Source organism: Ylistrum balloti, unplaced genomic scaffold (genome assembly GCF_031769215.1).
Source record: "Ylistrum balloti isolate Yb309-2 unplaced genomic scaffold, AGI_CSIRO_Ybal_v1 Utg369726, whole genome shotgun sequence".
NCBI classification, from domain to species: domain Eukaryota; kingdom Metazoa; phylum Mollusca; class Bivalvia; order Pectinida; family Pectinidae; genus Ylistrum; species Ylistrum balloti.
Genome location: NW_026781943.1, coordinates 931,365 through 949,867, shown reverse-complemented (window position 1 = coordinate 949,867; position 18,503 = coordinate 931,365). Strand labels below are relative to the sequence as shown.

General features: G+C 34.0%; 1 protein-coding gene across 1 annotated transcript; it reads right to left on the bottom strand.

Moving 5' to 3' along the window:
- Window positions 1-1,484: 1,484 nt before the first annotated feature.
- Window positions 1,485-18,365, bottom strand: LOC132565591 (dystrophin-like). The gene is made up of 18 exons (XM_060230235.1): window positions 18,286-18,365; window positions 14,704-14,764; window positions 14,291-14,352; window positions 13,525-13,599; window positions 13,060-13,267; window positions 11,847-11,932; window positions 11,022-11,101; window positions 10,314-10,388; window positions 9,692-9,803; window positions 9,273-9,327; window positions 8,746-8,857; window positions 7,707-7,837; window positions 6,933-7,083; window positions 6,593-6,675; window positions 5,693-5,846; window positions 4,697-5,273; window positions 2,620-4,245; window positions 1,485-2,578 (listed from the first exon to the last, which is right to left on the bottom strand). The coding sequence occupies exons 1-17, from the start codon at window positions 18,305-18,307 to the stop codon at window positions 4,121-4,123; spliced, it is 2,169 nt and encodes a 722-aa protein (XP_060086218.1). The 5' UTR covers window positions 18,308-18,365; the 3' UTR covers window positions 1,485-2,578; window positions 2,620-4,120.
- Between the last annotated feature and the right edge of the window lie 138 nt (window positions 18,366-18,503).

Genomic DNA, 18,503 nt, shown 5'->3' with positions numbered 1-18,503 from the left:
TGCAAGAGTTAAACTTCAGTATGTGTGTATTACCGGTAAATGTCTGATCAAGTCAAATATGTATGTGTAAGCTTCAGATATGTGTAAGTGTTAGATACACAAGTTTTATAGTCGCATATATCCTCTGTATCAGAAATTTAATGTAGATATTTTGTAATGGGGATTGAATCACCATATCTTTGTATTGCCAAACATAGCTGTGAGTAGTGTACAGATTGTGGTAACTGCTGGAGGTCAGAATCATAATCTGTGTAGCTGTAAAATGTAGTAACTGTACAAGTCATTAATCAACATTGTTCTATTATTATGTAGTATGTGTTTTACCATCTAACACTCATTTATGAATAAATTTATGATTATTATGATTATGATGTTATTGTTTACTTTCCACAAACAAGTTACACAAAGGTTAAGTGGCTACTTTATAAACTTTCAGGGAGATTCCCACAGGCATATTGTTTAAATTTATTTAATCTCCCACTGGGAACTAGAGTTTGATAAGAAGGGAGTTCAACCCAGATTAGAACAGTGTGGGATAGGAGGGGAGTTCAACCCAGACTAGAACAGTGTGGGATGTTCAGCCTGGAGCAGAGTAGGTATACAGGTATACAGAGAAAGACATGCCTCAACAGTCGTCTGACTACAAAAGACTTGCAGCAGGGAGAATGGTCCGCTTTTTTGCATTCACACCACTTTTTAAGAATTTCATAAATTTCACAACAATTGCGAATCAGGTAACTTCAACTTATATCAAACGCTCTTGGATGGAAGCACATGAGGGATCTTTCTGTGGGAGGAAAACCTTTGGAGTTACTGGAGGAAATCTACAAAATCCTGTTTTCCAAGACGGCCATTGTGATCAGTAGTGGGTCAGTATAGCAGTAACATAGTGGTCATATTTCAGCAACCATTTAAGAAGAGTTTTCTATTATGATTCCATTTATACAAAACATTTATGTTCTCGGTAATGATGTTTAGAATCCATGCAATCATTCAGCAGGATAACTAGAATTTACAACAGAATTTCCAGGAACACTCCCAAATCAACATTTATTTTAACCAATATTTTAACCAATTTGCTCTCTCCACTAATGCTTCACACAAATTTTGTTGAAACATTGTTTAGGCATATGGGCCCCACCCCTTTGTAACTAGGGTTTGCAGCATCTTCATTACAAACAATAATTGCCTTCTACTGTTATTCCAGAAGAAATTGTGAAAATGTATCTAGGCATATAAAAGAAGAATTTATTTTAAGCCAAATTTCCTCCAAATTTTCCGTAGGGTTCTCAATACCTTCAGAAGTAAAAATAATAATTGCCATTCCCAAATGAGTTTCACGCAAGATTTGGTTGAAGTCTTTTCAGGCATATGGGAGGAGGATTTTAAAGCAAACGTTTCTTGCAACCAACAAAAGACTTAGTATTGGTAATAATTAAATAATAATATGAAGGCAAAGTGTAGTTATTGCACAAAAATTTTTAATGGAAAAAAAAAGTGGCATTTGTAGACAAAAGATTACCATATCATTTCTGTATAATATGTATGCACGAATAAACCACAACATTTTTATAAACTATGTAAACAGGTAACTACACAGGTTCAAAATCACACGGAAAAAATATAACCAAAACCTTTGTCACAGATAAAATTTACAACACAAGAGACTGTGAGAACAGGAAACTAGTAAATAGATCTACTATCTTTGAAGTAAACACTATTGTTGGATCTTTAATGAGAAAGTGAAGTCTGCAAATATCTCGTTCCAGGATCCAACTTGATCATCAAAAGCTTCTGGCAAATACAACAATTTTTGTGGTCATTTCACAAAAAAAAAAAAAAAAAGAAAAACAAATTTGTCAATAACTCAAGACAGTAATTTACAAGTATATTACAAAAGTAATAAATCTTTCAGTAGATTATAAGGACAGCAATGTACAGTAATGTACCAAAAGGTATAAAACATGTGATTTAGTCCTGTGACAGCATTTCCTGTCCTCATAAAGATTTTCAATTTGTATGAACTCAACATCAGCTTTCTTGTATCTAAAATTCATCCGGACAAAATTAATTAACTTGCAAATAACAATACAGAACATTTATTTTTCCACAAAGTACACAACACCAACAAGTTAAAGCTGAACTGTAAAATGTTTAAGCTAGTTAACAATTTCAGCATCTCATTTATCTAAATTATCCAATACACATGTATCACTTCCAACTTAAAAATGTCATTCTCATGTACAACTAAACAATCATGTACAAAAATGTTCAAGAGAACTTGTCCACAAACTTTTTTATGGACGGACAGACAGGATTACTTATACCATGACATACACTTTCTATCTACTGCATAAAGCTTTAGTTTGACCCCATTTACAGTACTGACCATGCATATGGAAACTATACAAAAAACAGGACATTGAACCCAGAGTCCAAGTTATTTCTTTCATTTCAATTCATGGTGTTATAAAATTCAATTTTGTGAAAAGATTGAACTTGTTATTTGGGAATAGCCTTTAATCCAGAACATGACATAAACCTATTTCATGACATTAATCCAGAACATGACATAAACCTATTTCATGACATTACCGTATTCCAGAACATGACATAAACCTATTTCATGACATACATCCATAAATACATTTCTATACATTTTAAATATACATTTTATAATATTACATATCAAATATATGATATATATACATGTAATCAAAAAATGCCTTTATGTAGTTGTTGGATCAATAAGGAACGGACATGTGTGAACACAATTTTGGCTTTTGCATAGAGTGTGTATACATGTATATGTATCTGCATTTTAATTGGGAATATGAACCTGACAATGACATACAGTGATGAGATAATATGCAAAGATTCGGCATTTGGATGCTATTTTAAGTAAAGTTATCCACACCATATGAAATATACAAAAAACACCCAAACACTACGGCATTGATCTGCACTACCAAGCATTTTGAAAAGTTCAGCAATAAAAATATTAACATTTGAATTAATGAGGGCAGGCAATATAAGATAAGAAAAGAAATTTATCTTCTCAGTTACATCAAAATAGCGTCTTTAGAAAATCCTAACTACCATAGAATTAGACAACAGAGCAGCATCATCATCAAATTGTATCATTACAAGTTAAAGAAACAAGATCTTTTTTTTAAATCTGTTGTTAACATCAGCTCTTTGGTGAAATTGTAATAATCATACATGAATGAAGATCTATGAAAAAGTGGTAAAACTGCATATTTTCAAGGTTGATTGGAATTCAGTGATAAACACCAAGTACATATGTATCATGTAAAAACTGTATAAGTATGAACACAGTATCTGTATAACAGGTCGCCACTGTTAGCACCACTCAACAACCGTATACTATAATGACTCCTGGGACCTCTAATTTGACTAGCTTCACACAGCAATACACTGTGTGAGTAATATGCTCATTTAAAGGGACTTAAAATATCAAAAAGTTAAAATAAAAAAATTTAAGTGAACATGTATACATTTATATATATTTGACAGCAAAAAACAACACCATGGCAAAGATTAATTTTCTCGAAATCATCAAGTACATATTAATTCTGAAGATTAAGTGTTATCAGATGAATGTTGTAGATAGATAATAAAAAATACACTTTACCAATGTATGGTTTTAATCATTCATTGCGGCTGATTTTTTTCTTTATAAAACAGTTAGGCAGACATGATTAGAAACCATTTCAACTCCATTAACAAACTGTAACCAACTCGTTGTATATTGTTTTCAATGCTCAGTGTGTGTGACTCCTTGTATTGTTTTAAAGGTAAAGAAGTTTGTGTTTAATATGGCACACAAGTACATGAGACATAACATAGTTTTCTGAGTAATGGTATATATAAACAAGTATACAATAATACCTATTATTAAGGTACACATCATAAGATTCTATATTGACTCCATAAACAAATTGTATTTCGATTCCTTGTATGCAGTTTTACATACAAAGTTTAGGTAAGGCACTCCATTATGTGATTAAGCTTTCAAGTTTTTGAAGTCTGTGACATGAAGTGGTTTGGACAAGGCTTTGACAGGTTTTGACAGGTTTTAAAAGATTGTGTCAATGAACTAGTACTGATAGAATGGGATGATGGCTTCACTGAACAGGTCAGAGGTCACTGTCCCCATAGTGGAAGCAGCTTGGAGCATTTCCTCATGGTCATTCATCGTTCCTGCATTAGACATGGAGTAAGCTGAAAAACACAGTAAAGAGTAAATAAAACATTAGACATATAAACTGTTGTATACAGAACAATCTGATATTGAGGTTTGGCTCTACATTGCTCTACATCTAAAACCAGACACATCAAATATAGAGGCTTCAAATTTACCATAAATTGCTGCAGATAAGAACAATTTCAATATGTTGTAGTCATGCTGCGATACAAAAAGTAAATATATCCAGGTATGTTTGTCACTCAAGATCACACGTCAAATTTTTTGTTGAAATGAACAGTTAAACCTGCCACCAAAGATGAACACATCTGACTGGGTCACGGATTCCAATAAAGTTACTTCAACTTTACATTTTTTAACAAACTGAATATAAAATTATACCATTGGTCACAAATGATTGCATGTAAAATTGGTTATCAAGATCTATTAGTATGGTAAATACTTGAGAAATAGTGAAAATCTGCATACCCGAGTATGAGAGATTACTGGGAAATATTTTATCCACCATCTGCATCTGGTCCACATCATCCTCCTCCATGTAAGCTCTGCTGTTGGCGAAGGAGGGGAGAGTGAAGTGAGAGGGACTAACATCCAGGTTGTCAAGACTGTCAAAGCCTGTTCGCTCACGTCTGTCGATGTAGCTGGGTGCTCCTTCAGATGCTCGCGGAGTGAAGTGGCTCTCACCTGGAGACAGGTCTTGGCGGAAACGTGATGAATATTCATAGGTGAAAGGAGAGGCAACGCTGGTTGTCTGGGGACTAAGGGATGGTGAGGTACTGTCATGTCTAGATGACAGACTGTTACTGTGAGATGAAGTGTTATAGCTTTGAGGGGAAGGCTGATAGCTGTGAGGGGATGGGTTATAGGTGTCACTCTCAGGGGGCGAGTTATAGCGATGAGAGGAATACAGAACACTCGCTTCCTCCCTTGTTGCATTGCGGCTGTCTACAAGTGGACGAGAAATTCTGCTATCATTGTAGCTGGGACTTGGTACATTGCTTGTCTGTAGTCCGTAAGTATTCTCAAGTGATGACAAGGGCTTTTCCTACAAACACAAAGACACTGCTGCACAAACAAGATATTGACCACAAGTACAACTTAAAATTCATCATAACAGTATCAACTGTTGAGATACTGGTTTCATTATTAGAGAATTTCAGTTTACGTCAGCGATAAATTCCAGAGGGATCTTAGCACCATTACCGTTTGATCTTCATTTGGTTTTCCAAGATAGATCTTATTTGTTTTTCATCTTTAATTTTTGTTCTTTACTAAATCAAATTGAAAGTTCCTCTTAACAAGTTACTAATCTTAAAACTGCTAAATAAAAGATGGAGTCTTGTCAGCCATTAAAATTAAAAAAAGAAAAATTTGAGGTTGATCAAAACCACGGAACACATTTTCAACACAACAATCTTTTAATATTTAGACATAGTGTTTGGGTGTAACTGTTTCCAGACCTACCTTCACAATAGTAAGGCCACTACTGTGTCTGCGGTTCTTGTCCAGTGCAGATTTCACTTTGAACTTTGTCTTCTTTGCTGGGTTCTCTCCCCCAGACATATTACTCTCTGTGTCAGAGGACTCACGAACGTCTTTAAGTTCACGATGAAGTTGTCTACAACAGGTGAACAATTAAAGTAAAAATTTGTAAGGTTTTCTATACATGACTTATAATTGTTTTGTAGAGATGACTGGTATTTGTTGAGTTTTTTTTTACACCTGACTCGTACTTGTTGATTTAATTTTTACAAATAACTAGTACTTGTTGTGTGTAATATTATAAATGACAGATATTTGGATTTTCTACTGATAAGTAAAAGTTGTATTCTTTCATTTGGTATTAAATGATTGGTAGTCGAGTGCTATCAAAACGAATGTCACAAACAATTGAAATTTGATAAGCACCATGTAACAAAGCATCAAAACCACTGTGGTACAGCCATGTCTGTGGTCTTATTAGGATATTGAAACTTGCTCTCCTGACTGTCTATTTTTTATGTTGTAATATACATATACAGTTAACACTTCTAATTGTTCCATGTCACTAAATGCCATGTAATATATGATTTTAATTAGATGGACTGGAAATGTAAATTAACTATTGTTTTAATTAGATTGACCAGCCAGACATGTAAATTAACTATTGTTTTAATTAGATTGACCAGCCAGACATGTAAATTAACTATTGGTTTAATTAGATGGACCGGAAATGCAAATTAACTATTGTTTTAATTAGATGGACCAGCCAGACATGTAAATTACCAAGTTTGTAGGTCATAAATGCATATCATTTTGTCATCTACCACCAAATTTAAGTCCAATAGCTCAGAACCCTGATCAGCTAAGACATATTTTTCATACCTGTTCTCCTCTTCCAGCTCTTTGATTACCCTTTCTAACTCGTCCCTTTGTCTCTTCAAATCATCCACCTCAATTACATTTTCCTGCAAGCAGACACTTCAATTAATTAAGTACAAGGTGCCCTACAATGTTATCAGATGTTTTACTGAAGTGTTTGACAATCATGCCCCTATATGGCATCCTCCCTTGTTGTAAGATGTTTTACTGAAGATAGGGACTCCCTGACAATGTTTGACAATTATGCCCCAATATGGCACCCTCCCTTGTTGTAAGATGTTTTACTGAAAATAGGGACTCCCCTGACAGTGTTTGACAATTATGCCCCTACATGGTGCCCTACCTTGTTGTCAGATGAATTGCTGGTGTTGGAAACTCCCTTTACTGGGGACCTGGACTGGTCTGAGTTGTGTATTTCCAGGTCCGATAGTCTCTGCGCATTTTCTATCAGGTTCCTGTGCACATCAGGGATTGGTGGCTCTGCTCGGACACTCCTAAAATGCAATTGAAAATAGTGAATTGATTATATTTCACAAACATTAAAGTCATGTTTGTTATCAACAGAACTGAAGAACACATGATTATTTTTTTAATTGAATATATTGCAAATTATACATTCAGGATCTTTTTTTTTTTTTCTAAAAGGTTATTCACGTTGTAATGTTATCTGTCTTTTATTTCAGACCATGAAATCTTCCTGAATCTATCAGAATTCACTAGCTCTGTGACAAAGCAAAACAGGTTAACCTGCAGCTAACTGCTTAACAAACCATTCTGACAGTACTGGTGTCTATCATTTAACTGAGGAGACAGGCACCCTCAAGCCCTAAATTACTGCTCATTTTGTGTTTTTTATTTTTCTACTTACCAATCATTCTGACAATACTTGTTTCTATCATTTAATTGATGAAACAGGTACTGTCCAGGCCTGAATCGTCGTTCAGTTTGTGTAATAAGGAGGTTTCTACTTACCAGTTATTCTGACAGTACTGGTGTCTATCATTTAACTGAGGAGGTTTCTACTTACCAGTTATTCTGACAGTACTGGTTTTCAGACATGAGTTATACTTACCAGTTATTCTGACAGTACTGGTTTTCAGACATGAGTTATACTTACCAGTTATTCTGACAGTACTGGTTTTCAGACATCAGTGGAAGATACTTCTGCTTGGCTTTCTGTCGATGCTTCTTGCTCACTTTGTTTCTCATGGTCTTAAAAAAGGCTTTGGTGTCTTCCTTGGAGGAGGTCTACCAAAGAAAATTCACAGAGAAATAAATACAACTGTATATCAATAACAGACACCATTTCTACATAAAACCTGATCAGAGACTTTATCCTTAGAGAAACTGAGATACAAGGTAAATACCTTATCAATAACCACATGGAATAATATGTCTCACATACCTGTCACTTCTCCTTATCATCAGGATAAAGCAAATATGTTTGAGAAATGAAGCTCAACAGTGACCTAATTGCAAATATTAAACACTGTTTATTTAATCAAACAAGCACCCTGAGTATTGCTGAGGTGATACATAACCCCTACTGGCCACTGCAGGCTATTACACTATAATAATTTGTAAATTTTCCAAAAATGGCAATATCACCTTGACATTGATCCAACAATCCTGAAACTTGTCCCAGATAGTTTGATGCTTAATATATGTGTGAAGTGAAGTATGATGAGAATCCCTCAAGGAATGGAGCTGTTTGAGTGCTGACAATCATTTACTAAACAAACTTCATTGTTATCACTTAAAACCCTCATTTAATTTCGGATATAAACCATGGTTATGACACCTAAGTACATCTGATGTGTCAACCCTACAGTTAACTTCACTATAACACACAATGATGGCCTCTTTACCGATGGCTTTCAAGTTTTGGTAAAGTAGCGACCTCAAATCTCACCCAAATAAAGCTTTTGATACAGTATGTTGCCAAAAAGGCTTCCTATACACTTACCGTCTAAACTCTGAAAAAATTATGAAAAAAATAAGCCTATTGATCAGTACAGAAAGAAACATAACTCTACACAGCATCAGACATTATGACATTGATACCCATGTTGTTTAGAAATGTGAACAAACTGAACTTGTGATATTTACAATGGCTGTGAGGAGCAATGAAAGATAAGACATTGGAGCTGGTTTACCTTTATGCAGTACTCTTGTATAGGATGTTTCAACTTGTGGTTTTTCTTTGTCCTTCCCGTGAAGAAGCAATTCTGACACATGTCAAAGTTGAAGCACAGCAAACATTTGTACCTGTGTACAAGAATACAAGATAAGAATTTCTTTAAAAAAAAAAAGGAAAAGAATAAGAGGCATATTTCAAAGCATCGTGTATTGTAAGATAAATGCTTGGTCCCCAGGGCTGACAGAAAACAGTAGGATCACCCTGCTTTTCCCAACAATACAAACAAACAATGGAGATAATTTCATAACTGGTGATAAACAATTAATTAAGCTGATGATTGATACCGAAAAAATTCACCTTCAGTAATTTGTTTTACTAGAGGTTAATATCAATCAGTGTTTCTATGTAATCAACTAAATGTTTATACAATTTTACTCCAATACTGGACACCTGTAAATCTTAACATAATCCCAATTGGTCAAGTACCATTTACCTGAATCAAAACATTGGGCTAATGAAAAAATATAAACTTGATCCACTTACCTGAACCCCACAATTGGGCAGCTTTTACAGATGTTGCACTTTGATTCATGTTTCACTGTTGAAATAAAAATTATGGGTGTCAAAGTATTTGAAGCTGAATTGCCAAGGACAAACAATATTAATCAAATAGATAATATGCTATATGAAAAGTGATTGCAGAATTGATTGAAGTCCAGTCATTCAATACTACATATTTGGCTTTATATGAGAATTTGGTGAAGGAATTTTGAAGTCCACACTTTCCTTGTAATTTCCTCTTCTTTTCTGATTTCTTTTTACAAATACAACATAAAGGAGACTGAGTTATGTAGTTGTAATTGTATAGTACAGTGAAACTATTGTGACTTTAGACAAGATATCATGAGAAATTTCAGCTGCTCCATCTAAAAAGCAATGAACTAATATACTGCAGCTATTACCTGATTCAGATGCTGCTGTTCTGTGAAATGTTGGAAGCCAAACAAGCGTCTGTGGCTCACGAAGCAACCAGCTGTAGAACATATCATCAGATATCCCCACTCCACCATTACTCTGTACAGAAACAAACTAATATTAGAACACATCATCAGATATCCCCACTCCACCATTACTCTGTACAGAAACAAACTAATATTAGAACATATCATCAGATATCCCCTCTCCACCATTACTCTGTTCAGAAAAAACATGGTGACAAATAAAAGTATAAAATGTAATAGATTCTGTATATGCTTTAATTATTAAGTGAGAGAACCTTCAGGGCTCTCAATCTGCCAGATTTGGGGCCGATATTCGTCCCCATTCCCAATGCAAAATAGTATCTCTTTTCCCAATTTAGACCCCAGGTTTTCCCAATTCTAAGGAAAACACTGCTATTTTTCCCAATTCTAAGGGCCCCGGGCCCCAGTCCCAAAATGGGGTGTGAGATCCCTGACCTTCATTAATCTCACGGATATTAACAATAATTCAACATTTGACCTATGTGTATTTAGTTCCTTTTTGTACACCATAAAAGTCATTGCCCACTAAAGGGTAAGGGTAAACTGACGAGCTTGTCCTCACCATCTGGATACAACTTGCCACTGCAGGTGCCACATCTTGACCAAAGAGTCCACTCTCCTGGAGCAGGTCTGGTAACTAAGGATGGAAAAAAGAGTCCACATTCTTATATCAAGGTTAATTAAAACCTTTACCAAAACAACAAGGTTAAGAAATATTCATGCTCATCACACTGTAATTTCTCCACAAAAATCCAACTCACATTTCATGGGACATTGATGATGGCCTAATGAATTGATTCACAACTTACAATTTGTTTTTGTTTTTCCAAGTATCTGAGTAAAAAACTTTCAAACATGGGTCTGTTCCTTGGAAGAATATCTCAACCCTCGTCAGTCATGTCAGTGTTTGACTGGTCAGCACGAGGCTTTGCACCAACTCACAGTTAGGGCTGAGATATCCATAGAACAGAACCATGTAAGACCTATCTATCACAGTGCCTTTTGAAGATATTAACAGTGCAGTGAACCAAACCTTCACAGGTGTGTTAAAACCATTACTGTAAGATTTATAGATAGAGTTCATAATATCAAAGTTCAAATTTATTTTTAACAGTTATTACATAACACTGTCCCTATTCTAGTCTCAATGACAAACTATGTATATCCTTCATAAGTATTTTTTCTGTGTGACCGACATACATTTAACAATCATTAAAATGTTCACGTACAAGTAACATTGAACACTGATCATCAAGATTATTTAACTAACCTGAATCATATCCTCCAAAAAACAGGTGAAGCTTTTACTGCTGATGTAGGTACTAGGATCATGGAGCTCATGGTAGTATGCTGGATGTCAAAACAAAATGTGGAAAGTTTGTAGTTATGAAATATATACACAGTATACTGTACAAAAAAGGATGGAGTTGTACAGAGAGTAAATGATTACAACATATAGACAATGGCTGCATACCTGTTATAAAATATATACAGAATCTTACATGTATTAACATTTGTTAAAGGAATATATGAAATGAGTGGAAGTATTTTTTTATTGAAGAAAGACTTTGGTGAGCAAAAATGAAAAAAATTATAAGTTTTCAAATGGAAACTGATTAAGTACCTTTTATCACATGATCAATTTTTTAAGTAAATATGTTAGAAACAGACATCTCTACATCAAACTTGAAGTTATGTCCACTCTATATCTCTTCATTTTTATGTCATTATGCAATATAATGAATAAGTGACATTTAATTGTCTAAAGTCACGTCACAAAAAGCTATATTACACATGTGTAATATGCAAAAATATGACATGGGTATATTTACTGAATTACAAGAAATCATATGTTAAAACCAGTAAGGATTATTTATATAGGTCACAGAGTCAACATTTACAAAACCTGTCACTGGACACATATATGGTTGGCTGGTTGACAGGTTTTCCGTCTCTGTGACTCCACCTGTGTCCGGGTATCATCTCACCAACGATCATCAGTGTTCTGGGGATGTGACTGAACATACACAACTAAGGTGTTGCTTGTATACCACTAGGAGTAAACATTTACAACACAAAGACAACAGTTACCTACCTTTGTATTTCTCTGCTAACTTGGCAGCACACAGAGTGATAAGCAGTAGCTTCAGGGAGGTGACCTTCACACGTCCTATCCTGTTTCTGTAAACATGTACAAATTAAAATAATTGCTATCAGTTTACAAATACACTGACTGATATAAGTTACCAGCCTAATACTATACTTTAACTGTTCCAGTCTTTTATGATGGTAAAAACAGGCAGATAGAGACAGTGAAACCATTTTTCTGCATTTCTAAGTTTGCTCATATTAACAACTTGATGATAAACCAGCCAATGAGCATTCTTTAAACAGAACATATTTGTGAGATGTATGCCCCCACTCCTGCTTGGAACTGGAACTCAATACAAAGTCTGAAACTTCAGCATTTATCTAAAATTTTGTTCACAAAGGTTTATTTCAAAAATTGTCAGAATCTCCTCTTCTTTTGCAATTTTGCAATATTACCAAAGGAAAACAAGCAAATGTAAACAAGACATGAATTCCCTAGCTCCCATAAAATTCAGAATCAGATCAGGTGTGAACTCGATGTTATGACACTATAGGGTAAATATGAAACAAATCTGTTGAGAGTTTCTTCATACCTGACATTGATTTGAAACGAGATGTCAGGACATGGGTAACATTATATGTCCCTCTCTTTTTCTCCCTTTAAAATGCTATGGACAATAACAGTATCGCCATAACAATAGATCAGAATGCTAAAATATGTGTTAAGTGAGAAAATAATCTAAAGGTAAAGTTTTATTAATGAATGACAGGTTACTTTCTGTATGTCCCAGACCATTACAAAGCCAGATATAAAAAACATGAAATATACAGGCAGTCAACTACAGAATATATCAAACAAGTATAATAAAGAAATACGTTAAACGCCAAAGTCACTAAAACTGTGAATAATCTCCTTTTTTGAATGTTGCTTTTTGGTCATGAAAAAATCATGTAAAAGAAATTGGCCTTCATTTAGTTTTAAAGTAGAGATTAGCTACATCTATCAATTAAATTGACCCACGTCAGATAACTGAAGACAAGGTGTTTGTGAAATTCTCATTCAGGATAAAACATTAAACACAAATCACACTGAAATGTTCTGGGCAAACATTGGAAGTAAAATCAGAATACATTTTTTCTGTTTGACGAACTGTTGTTTACTGGTTTGTAACCATTTGATATACATGTAATAACATGATTGGATTAGATATTCTTACACATCATATAAATTCAGCATCAAGTTCTGTAGCAGCTCTGCGTGAATTTCAGCATCCTCCATTTCTATCACAATTCCATGGTCGGCACGACTGTACAGCTCAGTCAAAAGGTCATGAATCTCCTGGCAGCCAATGACGTTCAAGCATCCCTCTGCATAGCCATACTGCTCAAACACATCTTTCACAGTCGATATACTGATCTGGTGCACTGAAAACATGTCAGTATGATTAACATTTTTCTACTTGGGCCTAATCATCTTAATTCAATAACGATGATCTCCTCTACATTCAGAGAGATGCATTGTTTTGTTTTCTAGTTTTCTTTTGATCTCTGCACTTCACCATTCTAATTCTATTTAATTTTATCACTAAGAAGAAATCTGATTAAGGCAAAATTGTTACCATTAATCTTTTTTTCAGAACACCAATATACCAGTACACAATATGTATGAAACATATACTTACATCGAAGTCTCTTCTGAAGATGTCTAATCTTGAATGCTGTTCGGTAAGCTGCGTATTTGATTGCACTGTACTCCCCTGATACCAAAGAGATAATTATAAAGAGTGTTGATTACTTGCAAAAAAAAGTATTTATCATTGCTCTAACTGAAGGCAAGTTCCACTAGTAAAGCACAACCATAACATTTATAAATAAAATTACCTGTCCATGGGGAAGAGGTGGGGTATTGCCAAAATAAGTGCCTTGTGACTATGATATTAAACATCAATTCAAAAAAATTTTGGTTAAGCGAAAAAATGTACATATTTACATGGTATCCTTATCTCATTGCTTTTCACTGTGAAAGTATTAAAGCATGATTGTGCCAATGCAGTTTCTATATATTATTGATATAGCAATTAACTTGGATGTGCAAATGCACTGATTTGCCAAAAGATGATAATTCACTTAACTTTGAGAGCACCAAATCAAGCGCATTTACGGTATCTAATTTGATCAAGACTATTGCACCAAGGAAATTTTACTGTTTAAAAACCGCCATCAAAAGTACTTAACTGAACCCAACTATATACAAAGAGGACTAGATACATCAATAACCTTGATAAAATTACCAAATCTTAGACACGTGAATATGTATCAAAGTATGTACATACCAACATATACTGAAGGATTATTACAATGTGCATTAATATAGACTGAAAGAAAGCTTACCAATAGTTATTACAACTGATCAAACATCCCTTGATTACAATGGTATAATCTACTTACCTAGTTCTTCCATTATCTTCAGTAAGTATGGGTGGTCCCATGTTGTTCTCTGTAGGGTGTGGCTAAAATTATAAGGGTAAAAAAATTTTAAGGCATTTTCATTTCCATGCCAACTGAATTGCAGAAGATTTTTCATAATTTTACCCAGAAATAATGGTGGAGAACAACTGATTTATATCCATTCAGAAAATACATAAAGGTTTTGCCAAATCATAAGTTTCAATCAATTATATCCTTATCTGAAAAATTTTGTAATATATAAAAACCAAAATGATTTTATGTTAAAATAGGTATACATGTATGTCAACTTAAATCAAAAGACATCAAGTGATATAAACGTAGCTCATGACAAAATAATGACCAGTACTTAAAAACAGTATTAATAGTTGGTCTGCTATTAATTCTATTCTTACCTAATATAATACGGAACACCACTGTTAGTTTCTGCCCTTTCCCAACCGTCAACGATTCTATCTGAAAATTAAAAATAAGATACAGCTATACCATATTATCTGTTATGCAACAGATTCAAGCAATACTAACCATTTAATGATTAAAATTACTGAAAATCTGACAATGAAATTTGATCAAGCAACCAGTGATCCCAAGAATATGTTATAACGCCACACATCGTAATCCCAAGTACATAACTTTATAATGCCACATGTTGTAATCCCAAGAACATAACTGTATAATGCCACATGTTGTAATCATGCCACACATCGTAATCCCAAGAACATAACTTTATAATGCCACATGTTGTAATCTCAAGAACATAACTGTATAATGCCACATGTTGTAATCCCAAGAACATAACTGTATAATGCCACATGTTGTAATCATGCCACACATCGTAATCCCAAGAACATAACTTTATATGCCACATGTTTCAACTATGAGATATCCATGTATTTGACCATTGTGATATTCTCCATTGACCCAGACCATGAATTTAGAAATGCCCTTGCAATATGATTTCAGAATTATATTTGTCCTTCTTAACTATGAAGGTATCAAACTTTAGTCAACTGCAAGTTGACCTTACAGACATGAAAGTGCATCACTGAATTTCATTTTTATTTCAAAAGGAAGACTCTGGCTTCTGTTACTTTAAGTAGATACTAATACTTAAAAGTAATAACATAAAGAGAAATGCCGAGTGTAAAAAATGGCTCAACATTCATACATCAAAAACACAAAACTTTAATGCAAAAATACAATTTCTGCAACAATACTAATAATAAAATGCAAGCATTTGTGTAGTCAGTTTGAATAATTATGAAAACTTGGGCAAGAAAAATAAAAAAGTGGAATTTTTTTTTGGCATTTCGAAAAGGCAGAATGATTGACTTTGAAGAATGAAACATTGGCAGGGCTGTTTTTGAGGCTTTTTAGAGCCAATAATGGGCCTCATTACCTTTTATTGAAATTATTTTGTATCTGAGCAAAATTCCAAAAATTTGTGATTTACTCCTGAAAATTTGCTTCCCAATTCACTAATTTCTTCTCATAATGAGGCAAAAATGCCTTATCCCAAATCAGTTTGGGAAAAATGCAATAAATGGCATGAAGTGCATAATCAATTTCAGCTCCATCTGTAATTTTGCATACAATTTTTTCTGAAACATAAGGCATATGTAATTGGATATGAGAAAAATGAATAAAATTATATTGTAAAATAATGACATTTGACACCAGAAAGTTGTCAATAAACTTAAGTTTAAGGTAAGTAAAGACTATTTTCATGTGGTTTTTTTATACCATGCATGACTAAGGTCTGATCACTTACACAAGGAAATAAAAACATTTACAAAATTCATAATCCATTTACCAAAATTATAATCAAATGTTTTTTACCAATTTATATTAATCATAAGTCATCAACTACATTAACTAGTTTACAATATTACAAACTTTTACTGTTAATACACTTAGTTATAGAAATGACTTGCTCGTAAATAATTTAAAATTAGCATCAGAATATTCCCTGTATTTTGCCTCCTTTGTGTAAATCACTGGTGAAGTTTTACATTTATTGATTACTTTAAATGTGTTCCTTTACTTTCAATGTTTTTTCGTCAGTTCCCAATCTATTCCAAAGTTTGTAATACATTAGTATGTCACTATCTGCTGCAAAAAGCAAAAATGAAGACAAACGAGATGAATAATATACTAAAATATAAGACGGCAGCTTTTTGCCCTCAGATAGCTAATCTAACCCTACATAATTTAGTGGTCAGGCAGCACAGCGATAAAACACTTGCTTTTGCCTTTCCCTGGAGATTTATGTTCCCTCTAACTGAGACACCTCAATGCAAGCTTGTACAATTCAATATGTGCCAACAAAAGCAAAAAATGTAAGGTAGGTTTGTTCCTGAAAAGTGTTTCAAAACTCTTCATGTAGTTTTATTCATACATACAAAGAAATAAGTTTAATCATGTCTACCGGCAAGTTATACTTCCTATCGTATTATTGAAAATTCTTCTCCATGGAATAAATCCACTTCGTCAACATAACAATTACATGGGTAAGGGGTAAGAAGGGTTGATCGTGCTTAGAGGAATACAGGAGATTAAACGAGAGCATCAACATTTTGTGAATTTTGTGCAGAGGGTGACAAAAGATAAAAAAAAAAGATGGGTGTTCCACTTATGTTTTTATGTTAGGGTTACCATGAATCCCTCAAGTGTTGTGCCCTGCACTTGGGGAAAATATTTGAAGGTGTCCTTTGTACCCATTACAGGTTTGTATGTGAAGAGGTGGGTGTGTGTTGTTCTGGAGTCTTCTGGAATAAGTATACAGTGCAACTTCCCCAAACCAATCCCTCTCAAAACCGATCACCTCTTGAGATTGGACAAAATGATGATGCACAGATTGACTTCTTATTTACTATAGTAATGAAAACTTTCCCAATATGGATTCCTCTCAATTCTAAATATTGAATCAATTTTGTGTCTGAAATGATTGAAATATTACTCTATAATACTTTTTTTTCTTTGTATGCAGTTGGAAATATGATGAATAGTTAATGTGATGTACAGAACAGGATCAGTTCAATTTTATCAGAGTATGGACCAATCCATTTGCTTCACTTCTGCACATCAAACTTTTCTGAAACCGACCAAATATTAATGTCCCATGCATAGTCAGTTTGGTAAATTATCACTGTATTCTAGTCATAACTGTCTGTAAACTATTTTGTAGAAGAGGAGGTGATATGATGCGCAAGTGTAGCTACCTGATTTGCAATGCTGGCCATTGTAGTGTATAACATGTCAGTGTTTTAGCTAATATTATGGTATCTCTTTTGGACATATTGTACTGATCAGCATTTCATTTTCTCAGTCTGCTGTTTGTTGGTGCAGGGGTCCCATAAGGTTTCCAGCTTGTGTCTGACAAGTGCTTGAATGTTCTTTAATTTGTGTTAATTGATTTTGAGGTAACTCGCATAACAATTTCTACTTCAACCAATTACTGACAAACTTTATTTAATTGAAACTTGTGTCAGAATTTTGTGTAAAAGGATTTGGATGTTGGGTGGGGGTGGTTAGATAGACAATATAATGAGATTGCATTTTTTGATGATAGAAAAGAAGCTTCGGAGGAGTCATATCAATTGATTAACAGTTAATTGATGCGAGTACCTTTTCTCTTTGACAAATTTCCTGATGATCAACATATTATGAATGTTACTAAAATTTAGATGAAGTGTTCACATATAAAGAATGTGTCTTCTGTATCTTAAGTTTTCTGTAGATAAGTCGATAATTTGTCTTATAAATAAATATATATTACGTTGGAACTGGTCATGCAGCGGAAATGTGGCATGCTATTTCGCCTTGCAACAAATATTATTTCTAAAGGTTACAGTCCAGTGGCCAATTTCAAAACCATAAATCTCGCCTTCCTCATTTAAAACTGGCACAGATTCCATTAATGGAGAATAAATGTAAAGGAAATCAAACATATGTCAAAAAACATGCTGACTGTTTACCATAAGTTTCAGTTATATCCATTGTAGCAGTGTTTCAAGGTAGGATTTTTTGTACATATCTCCTTTACTCATTCATTTTTAAACATTGCCGCTTCCGCTTTGGGGTCTGAACGTCACTGACACGTTTGAGTGAATGTTGTCTATCGGGTTAAGCGTCTAGGAGACATGCGAATCTGGGAAATCTCATTGATTTTGCGCAAAATATTTACTTCCGGTAC

Bases quoted from the DNA above. Each gene is read 5' to 3' on its own strand.
- LOC132565591 (XM_060230235.1), bottom strand. From the start codon at position 18,307: ATGGATATAACTGAAACTTATG. The intron at 13,268-13,524 runs GTAAGTATATGT...ACATGTTTTCAG, and splicing joins TCTTCAGAAGAGACTTCGAT to TGCACCAGATCAGTATATCG. The intron at 11,102-11,846 runs GTAGGTAACTGT...TTTGACATCCAG, and splicing joins GTTAGCAGAGAAATACAAAG to CATACTACCATGAGCTCCAT.